The 12,204-nt window shown below is 48.4% G+C and overlaps 1 protein-coding gene across 2 annotated transcripts in view; it reads left to right on the forward strand.

Annotated features, from left to right (window-relative positions):
• Positions 1–12,204, forward strand: part of RAB43 (RAB43, member RAS oncogene family) — a 40,726-nt gene continuing 28,522 nt past the window's right edge. The window contains exon 1 of one of the 2 annotated variants that reach the window (XM_032149849.2): positions 1–519. In XM_032149849.2, the coding sequence (XP_032005740.1) occupies positions 316–519 (204 nt within the window). In that variant the 5' untranslated portion in view covers positions 1–315. The remainder of the gene's footprint in view (positions 520–12,204) is intronic. The other variant, XM_032149850.2, reaches the window with a different exon arrangement.

Raw genomic sequence — 12,204 nt, forward strand, 5'->3', positions numbered from 1 at the left:
AGACTGGCCTGGCACTGAGCTGAGGGCCGGCCGGAGCTTTGCGGAGGGCCCGGCTTGGCGGGTCCCGGGCGGAGCCGAACCCGCGGGGCTCCGGGTCCGGGCGGGGCCGAGCCGGGCCGGGGCGGGACCCAGCCGGTGTGGGGCGGGGTTGAGACCGAGGCAGGCGGTCGGCTGTGCTGGGGGTTCAGGTGTTGCGGCGGCTCCACGTAGCAAGGCGGCCCGTGGGCTGGAGCGGGCGGAGCTCGGCCCGCGGCTTGCGTGAGCTCAGGCCGGTCCCAGCGTCCAGAGCGCCGGCCCTTCGGCTCCCTCTAGGCCATGGCAGGGCCGGGCCCAGGCCTGGGGGACCCGGACGAGCAGTACGATTTCCTGTTCAAGCTGGTGCTGGTGGGCGACGCAAGCGTGGGCAAGACGTGCGTGGTGCAGCGCTTCAAGACCGGCGCCTTCTCGGAGCGCCAGGGAAGCACCATCGGCGTCGACTTCACCATGAAGACGCTGGAGATCCAGGGCAAGCGGGTCAAGGTGGGAGGCGGGCCAAGGCCCCTGGAAGGCGCTCCCTCGGAGGGTGGGGCTGGGGCAGCGGAGCCCCTGGCCGCGGCGAGCGCACCCCGCGTCCGTCTGAAGTTTCCTTTGGCTTCCCCTTTTTCCTTCCTCGGGTCGGAGCAGGCCTGGGCCCCGGGGTCTGGGCCGGGTTCAGGTCCTCAAAGCGCCGGCCATGGGTTGCGGGGAGGGGCGAGGGAGTGCAGAGGAGGCGGCCCTGCCCTCCGGAGCTCACACCCTGGTGGGGACTGTGCTCCAAAATAACTTTAGCCATTGGAAGGCAGGGGGTTAGACTCCCCTGTTCCAGGTACTAGCGGAGTGCTTCGGAGTACGGAGATCAGACCCCCCACCTTCATCCACCGCGGTGGCAGCCCCCAGCTCAGCCCACCGGCGGGGCACTCAGCCAGAGAACTGCATCCCCACCCCAGGACTAGGAGCGATCAGGAAGTAGTTGCTTCTAGGACCGGAGGGCCAAAACTTTTTGTCAGAATTTCCGGCCTGGCCACGCCTCCCTGCAGTCTCTTTGTGGACCTGGTGGTGGAACTTTACTCGACTAGGGCCAGCCCCGGTTCCCTCCCCCAGCTGGAGTTTGATAGAAACTGAAAACTTCACAGATACCGGAAGGTGGGGGAGAGAACCAAGCTTTGGCAATGGCTCCGAATAAAAACAGCAGGATGTGGTTGCCACAATGTCCTGGCAGTGGTTTGATAAATATTTGTGATGAATGAAATCAGAGTTTCTTAACCTAGGTGTTAGTACTCCCTAATTAACTAGGAGACCCCGGGCTGAAGGCACTCAGTAACTTTTCTGAACCGCACTGTACAGAAATGTTTGCTTGCTTTCATGGTTTCGAGCCCCATGATCTTCAGGACACCTCTCAGGGCACAGGGCTGGGACGATCTCTGCCAGGGAGATGGGAGTCACTGGAGCCTTTCTGCTGCTGGGCTGTGCCTCTCTGGGTGACTCTAGGCCTGCTCTTTGTTGCCTTTGGCTAGGATATGTAGCTCTTTGTCTTTGTTTCTATAAAATTGGGATAATTTCTGGGTGTTGCCTCCCTCCTGCCCCACGGTGGAGAAAAAAGTAAGTCAACAGTCTTTATGTGTCCACAGTGCCTCTCAGTAGATGTGACGGGGAAGCAGAAACTCCTGTCTGAGGGGTTTTATTATTATTTTTTAATCGTCTTCTGGGGTCTGTGTTTTGGTCTCCGTGGATGGAAAAGAGCGAGGTGCAGAAGGCAGCTTTGAGTCACTCGGGACCATCCTTTTGGAGCAGGTAGCCAGGGAAGGGCTGGAGTGGGTGGAGTGTCCATTAATGAGTGTGTGCCCAGTGATGATGCCAGCAGCTGCAGGGAAAGGGGAGTGTGAAAATACAGACTAAAGAGCAGTGGTGTCCTCCTCATGAGCTCTATCGGTCTGCGTCTGGAGTATCTGTGGTGGCCCGGTGCTGACGGTGGTCAGGGAGGGGGCAGGGTTCCTGTTTACCTGTCGAGATAACAGACTGTGTCCCAGCAGAGCTCCAGGTTTACTGCGCGGAGTTATGCAATGCAGGGCCAGGCAGTTCGTTATTTTCTTTCCTTATGGTTGCCTCCAGATTGTCCTTCCTAGGAAGCAGCCCGGGGCCCGGGGAGCAGAAGAGCTGTGTAGCTGTGGTAAAAACCTCTCCAAGTTATAGCCGCTGCCCTTCTTGAGAGGCTGTTGGGAATCAGCTGGGTTACAGGTGCATTCTCTGCTGACTGGGGGGAATTCTTACCCCCACTCACACAGGATGGAGCCTGGGCATACAGCTAAGAAGTGATAGAGGTGGGAATATTTTTCCCAGTTTTTCTGAGTCCAAAGCAGATTTCTCCCCCATAGTGGATAGCTTTTCAGAATCCCATTGTCTGTGGTGGGGAAGCCTCTGGCAATTGTTTACCACCTCATTTTGCCGGCAGGAAAACCTGAAGTCTAACTCACTGCTGAGGCTCCAAATTAAAGCTGGGCAGCTGTGAACTTGAGGGAACACTGTCCTTCGAGTCAGGATTCCTGGGGTCTGCTGCCGCAGCAGGAGCAAGCCGTTTTCCCTCCTCCATCTGTAAAGTGCCTCTGAGTAGTCTTTTGGCATTGTGATTTTAAGTCAAGTTTTTTGAGGTCTGATTTACACACGGTAAACCTTCACCACTTGAGGTGCACAGGTCTATGAACTTGACAAACTTACACAGACAAACAGCCACATCACTATCAAGATGGAGAATTTTTCCACCAACCCAGAAAGTTCTTTTGTTCCTCTGTAGTCAGTTCCTTTCACCCCATCCTCTGGCAACCCCCGATCTGTTTTTCGTCTCTGTAGTTTCAGCAGTGTGATTTTAACTGAAAGCCTTGATGAACCAGAGCTTATTGTTGTTTTTTCTGTGGAAAGCAAGTGCACATCAGGGATTCAGTGTAAAACCTTCCCAGGGGCCGGGTGCAGTGGCTCATGCCTGTAATCCCAGCACTTTGGGAGGCTGAGGCAGGAAGATTGCTTGCTGCCAAGAGTTCAAGATGAGCCTGGCCAGCATAGTGAGACGTGGTATCTATTTAAAATAAAATAAAATAAACCTTCTCAGGGCCTGTCTTGGGAAGCCTGAGATTCTTGTCCAGCAAGCATCCAATCTTATCTCCTAAAGCTTTCCCTGTGATTCTTTACAACGATGCTGGGTTTTATTAGAGCTTGAGGAAGCTTAGAGATGGATTACCTGGTGGTTTTCTAGCTTCTGTGAGCTTGGAGGTACCGAAAGGTAAGGAGAAAGGCCAAGAGGGCAGAAAGAGGGTCAGAAGGGCTTTAACTAGCTTCCCAACCAGTCAGAGCAATATCTTTATCTAGTCGTATGTTGAAATTCTTGTTATTTGACTAAAGAATTCTCCTGCTAAAAAAAAAACCAAACATTTGAGAATCACAGATTTAATCAAATTACTTTATTTCTGTAGCTACTTCCCATTACAACCACAATAACCTCCAAACACCTTCCCCAAAGAGATGGACCTCTGGAAGGAGACAAATTTGGAGAGGCAGACAGAGGCCCATCTCTACCCTTCGCTGCCTGCTCTCCAGCTTCACTAGCCCTTCCACATGGCGGGCTTACCCCTGCCTCGGAACCTTTGCATCTCTTCCCCTGCCCATCATACTCTGCCTCTAGATCCCCACATAACTGCTACTTCATCATTCAGGTCCCAACGCAAATGCCACATCTTCAGAGAGGCCTTGCCTGATCTCCCAGGTCCTCTATTCTGTAACTCTATTGTATCTGGTCATAACACTTAGCAGAGCTTCAAATTAACTGTTTTCTTGTGTCTCCCTCTATAGAAGGTAAGCTCCGCCGGGCGCGGTGGCTCACGCTTGTAATCCCAGCACTTTGGGAGGCCGAGGCGGGCGGATCACGAGGTCAGGAGATCGAGACCACGGTGAAACCCCGTCTCTACTAAAAATACAAAAAATTAGCCAGGCTTGGTGGCGGGCGCCTGTAGTCCCAGCTACTCGGAGAGGCTGAGGCAGGAGAATGGCGTGAACCCGGGAGGTGGAGCTTGCAGTGAGCCGAGATCACGCCACTGCACTCCAGCCTGGGTGACAGAGCGAGACTCCGTCTCAATAAAAAAAAAAAAAAAAAAAAGAAGGTAAGCTCCTTGAAGACACAGGGATCCAGTGGGCCAGTGTCAAACACATGGTGTCTAATATGTGCCTGTTAATTGGTTCCTTTATAGAGAGAAGCTGAGGCCAAGGTCACTTACAACTCTGTGGCAAAACCAAGGGTTTGGCTGGCTCCTAAGCCCAGTCTTCATTTTTACTTGACCACCCTTCTGATTTGCTCTGAGTTCATAAAGATGACCGTGAGATTCATCTAATAAAAATGCAGTTGTGGCCATTGCATTCACTGAGAGAAGAATGTGGAATGGGGCATTTTAGAAAGATTGGGGTTGACAGTTAAAGAGTTTTAGGGTGTTTATCGATTATTAACCAAAACGTGTAGATATACCCCAACAGCTCAGAGACACTGCTATACGAGTCAGTAAGGCTTTGTGTATGGTGATCAGTTCCAGTGTTTTTGTGGATGCATTCGGCTGTAGCTATGAGAACTGGACTTATAAAGTGAATCTGAGTCTGCTTATCTTGTATACTGTGGAGTCTCTGACAGAGAGCACTGGACTAGGAGTCTGAAGTTCTGGGTCTTGCTTCAACCCTGCCACATTTTTTTTCTCCTTGGAGCCTCAGGCTTCCTCATCTGTGAAATGGGACTAATGGTCTTTGCTCTGCCTCTTTCTTAGGGTTGTCGGAAAACTCTGGACATGCTTAAAATAGTTTAAAGTTTCCATGACTTACTTTTGAATAGATAAACCATTCACATGGTTCAAATTTCAAAATTTTAAAAACTTCAAAGAGTATATAGTGAAAAGTCTCCCTTCCGTGTTTGTCCCGTAAGCCACCCAGTGTCCTCTAAGAAGAAGCCATCAGTGTGACTCATTTCTTATTTAAAAACAAGGATTTATAAATATAAATAAATATATATTTTATTATTGCTGCAGTTACTGTTCTCCTCCCTAGATGAGACAGATTAGGTCTGAATTTGCCCCTCCCCCACCCCTCCCTCCTCCCCACCTCAGTGTCCTCAGGAAATCTCAGCTGGCTCTAAATCCTTAAAACATTCTGAAGCTCCTCTACTCACTCTTATCTGGGACAACACAAAGGCCTGTTATGTAAACTCGTTTTTGCAGATCACTAGGCACACCGGCCTCAAGTCCAGCGCAGAGGTCAGCCTTGTGGAACTGTACCCCTCTATTCAGCTCTCTCTCAGGCTCACTGTCTGCTCACTAGGGATGCTGCCAGATCTCTCCTTCATAGAGGTAAAGTTTGTGCCCTTGGGCCTGGACCTCCAGATTTCAGGACCTTTGGCCTTGACTCTCAAGCTTCCCCTGGCCCTAGGAGTCATCTTTGTTTTTGTAGCTGCTCCTGGCACTTCAAAAAGAGGGGGCAGGGCGGGATAAGAGGAAATGGTTTCTGGTTAAAGTTTGCATTCACAGTCCTTCCAATCAAGAGTCTAGTTCTGCTCATCTGTTCTTTTCCTATTTGGATAAAGTTTGTTTGACTTTTTCAGTTTTCATTAGAAATGGCAAAAGGACTGTTAGATAAGAAAGAAGTTCTAGGTCATGCTGATTTTCTGAAGAAATCTGTTCTTGATACTAGGGACAGCCATCCTAATTGCAAAATAAACCTTGCCTCTCGAGGTTTCTTAGAATCCTGAGACAACATGTCTGGTGGAGAGATAGTGGAAAGAGGGCCAGCTTTAGAATTGCACAGCACCAGGTTAAATCTTATCCTCAGTGGATATGTTCCAAGACCCCCAGTGGATGCCTGAAACCTCAGATGGTACTGAACGCTATATAGACTATGCTTTGTCTTATACATACATCCCAGTGATAAGGTTTAATTTATGAATTAGGCACAGTACGAGATTAGCAACAATAATTAATAACAAAATAGAACAGTTATAACAATATGCCAGCATCGCTATTCCTGCGCTTTGGGGCCATTAAGTAAAATAAGGATTCTTTGAACACAAGCACTGTGATACAGTACATGCTGGACAAAGGGATGATTCACATCCCAGGTGGGATGGAGCAGGATGGCGTGAGATTTCATCATGCTACTCAGAATGATGTGCAATCGAAACTTATGCATTATTTCTAGAATCTACCGTTTAATATTTGTATTTTTTTTTTGAGACAGAATCTCGCTCTGTCGTCCAGGCGGGAGTGGAGTGGTGTGATCTCTGCTCACTGGAACCTCCACCTCCCAGGTTCAAGCGATTCTCCTGCCTCAGCCTCCCAAGTAGCTGGCATTACAGGTGCCCGCTACGACACCCAGCTAATTTTTGTATTTTTTGGTAGAGATGGGGTTTCACCATGTTGGCCAGGCTGGTCTCTCAAGTGATCCACCCACCTGGGTCTCCCAAAGTGCTGTGATTACAGGCGTGAGCCACCGCGCCTGGCCTACTTAATATTTTTATTTTTTATTTTATTTTTTGAGACGGGGTTTCGCTCTTGTTGCCCAGGCTGGAGTGCAATGGCATGACCTCGGCTCACTGCAACCTCCGCCTCCTGGGCTCAAGTGATTCTCCTGCCTCAGCCTCCTTAGTAGCTGGGATTACAGGCATGCACTGCTATGCCTGGCTGATTTTGTATTTTGTTTTTTAGTAGAGACAACGTTTCACCATGTTGGCCAGGCTGGTCTCTAACTCCCGACCTCAGGTGATCTCCCCTCCTCGGCCTCCCAAAGTGCTGGGATTACAGGCATGAGCCACCACGCCTGGCCCTACTTAATATATTTAGAGCAAAGTTGATGGCAGGTAGCTGAAACCTTGGAAAGTGAAACCATGGATAAGTGGGGGATACTGTACCATAGGCATGTGACTTCACCTCTTCAAATCTGTCTTACCTGCAATACCCCTACCCTTAAGGACCTGGCCCATAGTGGATCATCCACAGATGGGAACTGATGTTGGTGTATAACCACCTGATGAGAGAGAGTGGATTGTGGGGGGTGGGGGTCAGGAAGCTTGGTTTCTCAGCCTAGTTGCCCAGCTGACCGTAAACAAGTCACTTCATTGACCTGTTGTCCTATCAGTAAAGTGAAGACAATAATACCTGTTTTACTGGCTCGTGGGGTTTCTATAAAGGCAAGAGACTGGCCCCTGTGGCTATGCTCGTACTAGAAATAGAGCTATACAGTGACCCCATACTGATCAGGGATTGCGGGAAGTAGAGGCACACAAGGCCTTTACCACCTTTTGTCTCTATGCTGTGACTCAGGATATCCACATGTCTGCTTTCCTTGTTTTCCTCTCGTTCGTTGTTTAGCCCTTGTAGGTTTCATTACCTTGCACTGGCCTTTGTGTAGTGCTGGGGCTGTGATTGGCCTTTGCTGAGGCCTCATGCTAGGTGGTTTTCCTGGGTGCTTTGGGTATGAGGAATTCTCAGAGTTCAGTAATAAGAGGAGCAACTCTCCCTCAAATGTGCATGCATTTTATAAGTTTCCATCGCTTTTCTCATGAGTTGTTGTTGCATTTGATCCTCATAGCCACCCTATGGCAGACTATGCCCATCTTACAGAAGAGGAAATGAAGGCCCATTTGTGGCAAAGTCTGAACCAGAGCCAAGCTTTTCAGCTCCTAGTCTGGTACTTTTCTCCTCATTGCTGTCTTGTGCCCTCTCCTACTACCGCAAACACACACAAACCCACAAATGAAAAAAGTTGGGACTGATTTAAAATCTAGGCCATCCTGTATTGCTTGCATTTTACACATTGATTAGCAGTATCACGTCAACATTCTAATGCCCGGTACTTATTAAGTAAATGTTTATTAATTCAGATGAACTAGGGGTAGTGTTCGGAATGGCCAGTATGAATGACAGAAAAATCCCACTTTCTAGACTGGCCTGCGAAATGCTGTTTTATTGTTGATGTGGCAGCAGAAGCTAACCAAATGCTGTTACATACTGGATCTTTCTTTTTTTTTCTTTCGAGATGGAGTCTTGCTCTGTCACCAGGCTGGAGTGCAGTGGCGCGAGGCGCGATCCTGGCTCACTGCAACCTCCACCTCCCTGGTTCAAGCAGTTCTCCTGCCTCAGCCTCCCAAGTAGCTGGGACTACAGGCACACACCACCACGCCCAGCTAATTTTTGTATTTTTAGTAGAGACGGGGTGTCGCCATGTTGGCCAGGATGGTCTCGATCCCTTGACCTCGTGATCCGCCTGCCTCAGCCTCCCAAAGTGCTGGGATTACAGGCGTGAGCCACTGCGCCTGGCCACATATCGGATTTTTCTAACCTGCTTTGGGTTCATGAATAAGGACCGTTTGCCATTAATAGCTCCTATCCAGATAACATTAAAATCAGCTCTCCTCTACTTGCACCAGTTTGCCTCGCAAATCTCCCTTTTCTGGATTGGAAGAAGGCAAACTTAATCCCAGAAGCGGTGTATGAGCATTACTTGTTAGAGGTTTTCACCTGTGCTCGTGAATGACCACTCTGAAATCCCAAAAACAGAGTGTGGCTAGAGAGTAATGTGACTGGTGTTCAAAAATAACCTAGGGCCGGGTGTAGTGGCTCATGCCTGTAATCCCAGCACTTTGGGAGGCCGAGGCAGGCCGATCATGTGGTCAAGAGTTCAAGACCAGCCTGGCCAACATGGTGAAACCCCATCTCTACTAAGAATACAAAAATTAGGCTGGGCGCGGTGGCTCACGCCTGTAATCCCAGCACTTTGGGAGGCCGAGGCGGGCGGATCACGAGGTCAGGAGATCGAGACCATCCTGGGTAAAACAGTGAAACCCGGTCTCTACTAAAAATGCAAAAAATTAGCCGGGCGAGGTGGCGGGTGGCTGTAGTCTCAGCTACTCTGGAGGCTGAGGCAGCAGAATGGCGTGAACCCCGGGGGGCGGAGCCTGCAGTGAGCTGAGATCGAGCCATTGCACTGCAGCCTGGGCGACAGTGAGACTCTCTCAAAAAAAAAAAAAGAATACAAAAATTAGATGGGCATGGTGGCGCATGCCTGTAATCCCAGCTACTCGGGAGGCTGAGGCAGGAGAACCACTTGAACCCGGGAGGCGGAGGTTGCAGTGAGCCAAGATCATGCCACTGCACTCCAGCCTGGGCGACAGAGCAAGACTCCATCTCGAAAAAAAAATAATAATAATAAAATTAACCTAAAACTCAAACGTGTATATGAGTGCTATCCCTTTCAGAGTCATCTCTTTGAGTAATTGTATATGCATTTCCCAAAGGTTTCATCCGCTGTGATGCTGTGTTCAGAAACTTCTCTAGAACCCGCACCTGCTTTGTTGGGTATTCCAGGGGTGGGTTTGATGAATAAAAACAGTCAAAAGAAGCCTGGACAACATAGGGAGACCTCATCTCTACAAAAAAATTAATAATTAGCCAGGTGTGGTGATGCATGTCTGTAGTCCCAGCTACTGAGGAGGCTGAGGCAGGAGGATTGCTTAAGTCCCTGAGATCAAGTCTGCAGGTAACTATGACCATACCACTGCACCCCAGCCTGGGTGACAGAGTGAGACCCTGTCTCAAAAAAAAAAAAAAAAGCAACAAAAACCAGCCTGCCTACCATAATGTTAGCAGTTCTTCTGTCCAAAGTGAGGTCTGGCTATAAAATAATTCTGGTTCACGTTAGGCAATTCCTCTATGTGCTGGGCAGTGGCAGCTGTTGGAGTAAGTGTACTGCCTTCTGAGGTGACGTCTCTTAAAGGGGACAAGGTGCATTTTGATTTGAGAGACCTAAAAGCCTGGCCTTCAGCTAACAGCATGAGGGCTGGGAGTCATTTCCCCTCCTTGCATCAGTTTCCTCACTGTTGCGTGATGAAGTCAGACTGGGTGATCTCAGAAGCCTCTCTAGGCTCTGTTATTCTTTGAAAAAAGGCCCTTGTCATTTCAAGCCAGATAACCTCCATGCCCACCATTTTTATGGCCATGAAATATAAAAACTGGATATTTTTAAAATTAAAAAATTCTGTTTACCATTTCCAATTAAAAACTTTGATTTTGGGGGTTCTTTATTCTTTTTTTTTTTTTTTTTAAACAGTGTCTCAGGGTCTCACTCTGGTTGCCCAGAATGGAGTGCAGTGGCATGATCTCAGCTCACTGCAACCTCTGCCTCTTGGGCTCAGGTGATTCTCCCACCTCAGCCTCCTGAGTAGCTGGAACTACAGGGCATGCGCCACCACGCCTGGCTAATTTTTTGTATTTTTAGTAGAGATGGATGGGGTTTCACATTGTTGCCCAGGCTGATCTTGAACTCCTGGACTCAAGAAATCCACCTGCCTCAGCCTCCCAGGAGTGCTGGGATTACAGGTGTGAGCTGCCGTGCCTGGCTTTATTCTTGGCTTTTAACTGTGTGTAGGTCCATAAATACTGGGTGATTTCGTGACCAAAAAAATGGATCTTAGTATCAGAGTAAACTTCAGTTTGCTAGTTAGGAATTGTTAATATCTGTCATGTTTATATATTTTTTTTCAATACTCCCAATAAGAATAGGACTCTCATGTTTATATAGAACAGAATCAATTTTATGAAATACATGAAAATTCTATGAAATATGTAGAAAAATCTCTTAGAAAAAAATCAATTTTATTATTGAAATCTCAAGGCCAATACTTCAGTGTAAACTCTGACCCTACAGTTTTCTTTGGGTTTCTTCCCCAGAATAAGCCCTCAACATGTGTTGGCTGCATGAGTCGTAGAGTGAGGAGCAGGATCAACATCTGACGGGAGGGTGCCGCTGGATCCCACGGCTGGCAGCACAGATCTCTCTCTCTCTTTTTTTTTTTTTTTTTTTTTTGAGACAGAGTCTCTATCACCCAGGCGGAGTGTAGTAGTGCCATCTCAGCTCATTGCAACTTTGGCCTCCCAGGCTCAAGCGATTCTTCTGCCTCAGCCTCCTGAGTAGCTGGGACCACAGGTGCACACCACTACGCCTGGCTAATTTTTATATTTTTAGTAGAGATGAGGTTTCACCATGTTAGCCAGGCTGGTCTCAAACTCCTGACCTTAAGCGATCTGCCCACCTCGGCCTCCCAAAGTGTTGGGATTACAGGCATGAGCCACTGCGCCCAGCCATGGACTCTTGAAACTCTACTAGAAGCTCTACTAGAAGAGTTCAGGAAAGGGCTGGAGGGCACCCTCCACATTTTAACAGAACACATGGAGGGAGAAATGCATGTGAAGTGAAAAAAGGAGACCTCCTAGGAATTCAGGGAGTCCCCTACCCTTGGGAAGGCGCATGGTGATGGGTGGAAGGTGAGGTGTGTCCAGATAGGCTTGGGGCCAGTTTGCTGTGCATTTGTGGTACAAGTGCATACGTCAACAGATTGATATTTTGCTTTCCCTGAATTATCTTACCTTACTGTCCCGTCTAAAGTAGCACTCTCCTAAGTTCCTTAAAAAAAAAAAAATCTTTATGGAGATATAATCCACATATGATAAAAATTCCCGCACTTAAAGTGCGTGATTCAGTGTTTTTTTTTTTTTTTTTTTTAAATATACTCACAGAGTTGTGCAGTCATCATCACAGTTGATTTTAGGATGTTTTTATCACCGCAAAAGAAACCTCATCACCATAAGCAGCCACTCTCACTTCTCAATCCCCACCAACCCCTGGCAACAACTCAGCTACTTTTTCTCACTGTAGGTTTGCCTATTCTAGATATTATACATAAGTGGGACTGTGCAGAATGTTTTCTTTTTTCCTTTTTGTTTTTGAGACAGAGTCTTCGCTTTGTTGCCCAGGCTGGAGTGCAGTGGCACCATCTAGGCTCACTGTAAGCTCCGCCTCCCGGGTTCGCGTCATTCTCCTGGCTCAGCCTCCCGAGTAGCTGGGACTACAGGCGCCCACCACCACACCCAGCTAATTTTTTGTATTTTTAGTGGAGACGGGGTTTCACGTGTTAGTCAGGATCGTCTTGATCTCCTGACCTCTTGACCCACCTGCCTCAGCCTCCCAAAGTGCTGGGATTACAGGCATGAGCCACTGCGCCCAGCGCAGAATGTTTTCAACATATGCCCTTAGTTGCCTTGTTTTGTTTTTTTTTGTCCTAGTACTTTGCATTGCCCCAAGTCATACTTCACTTGTTTGTTACTGTTTGCTTCCTTC

Source organism: Hylobates moloch, unplaced genomic scaffold, assembly GCF_009828535.3.
Source record: "Hylobates moloch isolate HMO894 unplaced genomic scaffold, HMol_V3 SCAFFOLD_4, whole genome shotgun sequence".
Taxonomy (NCBI): domain Eukaryota; kingdom Metazoa; phylum Chordata; class Mammalia; order Primates; family Hylobatidae; genus Hylobates; species Hylobates moloch.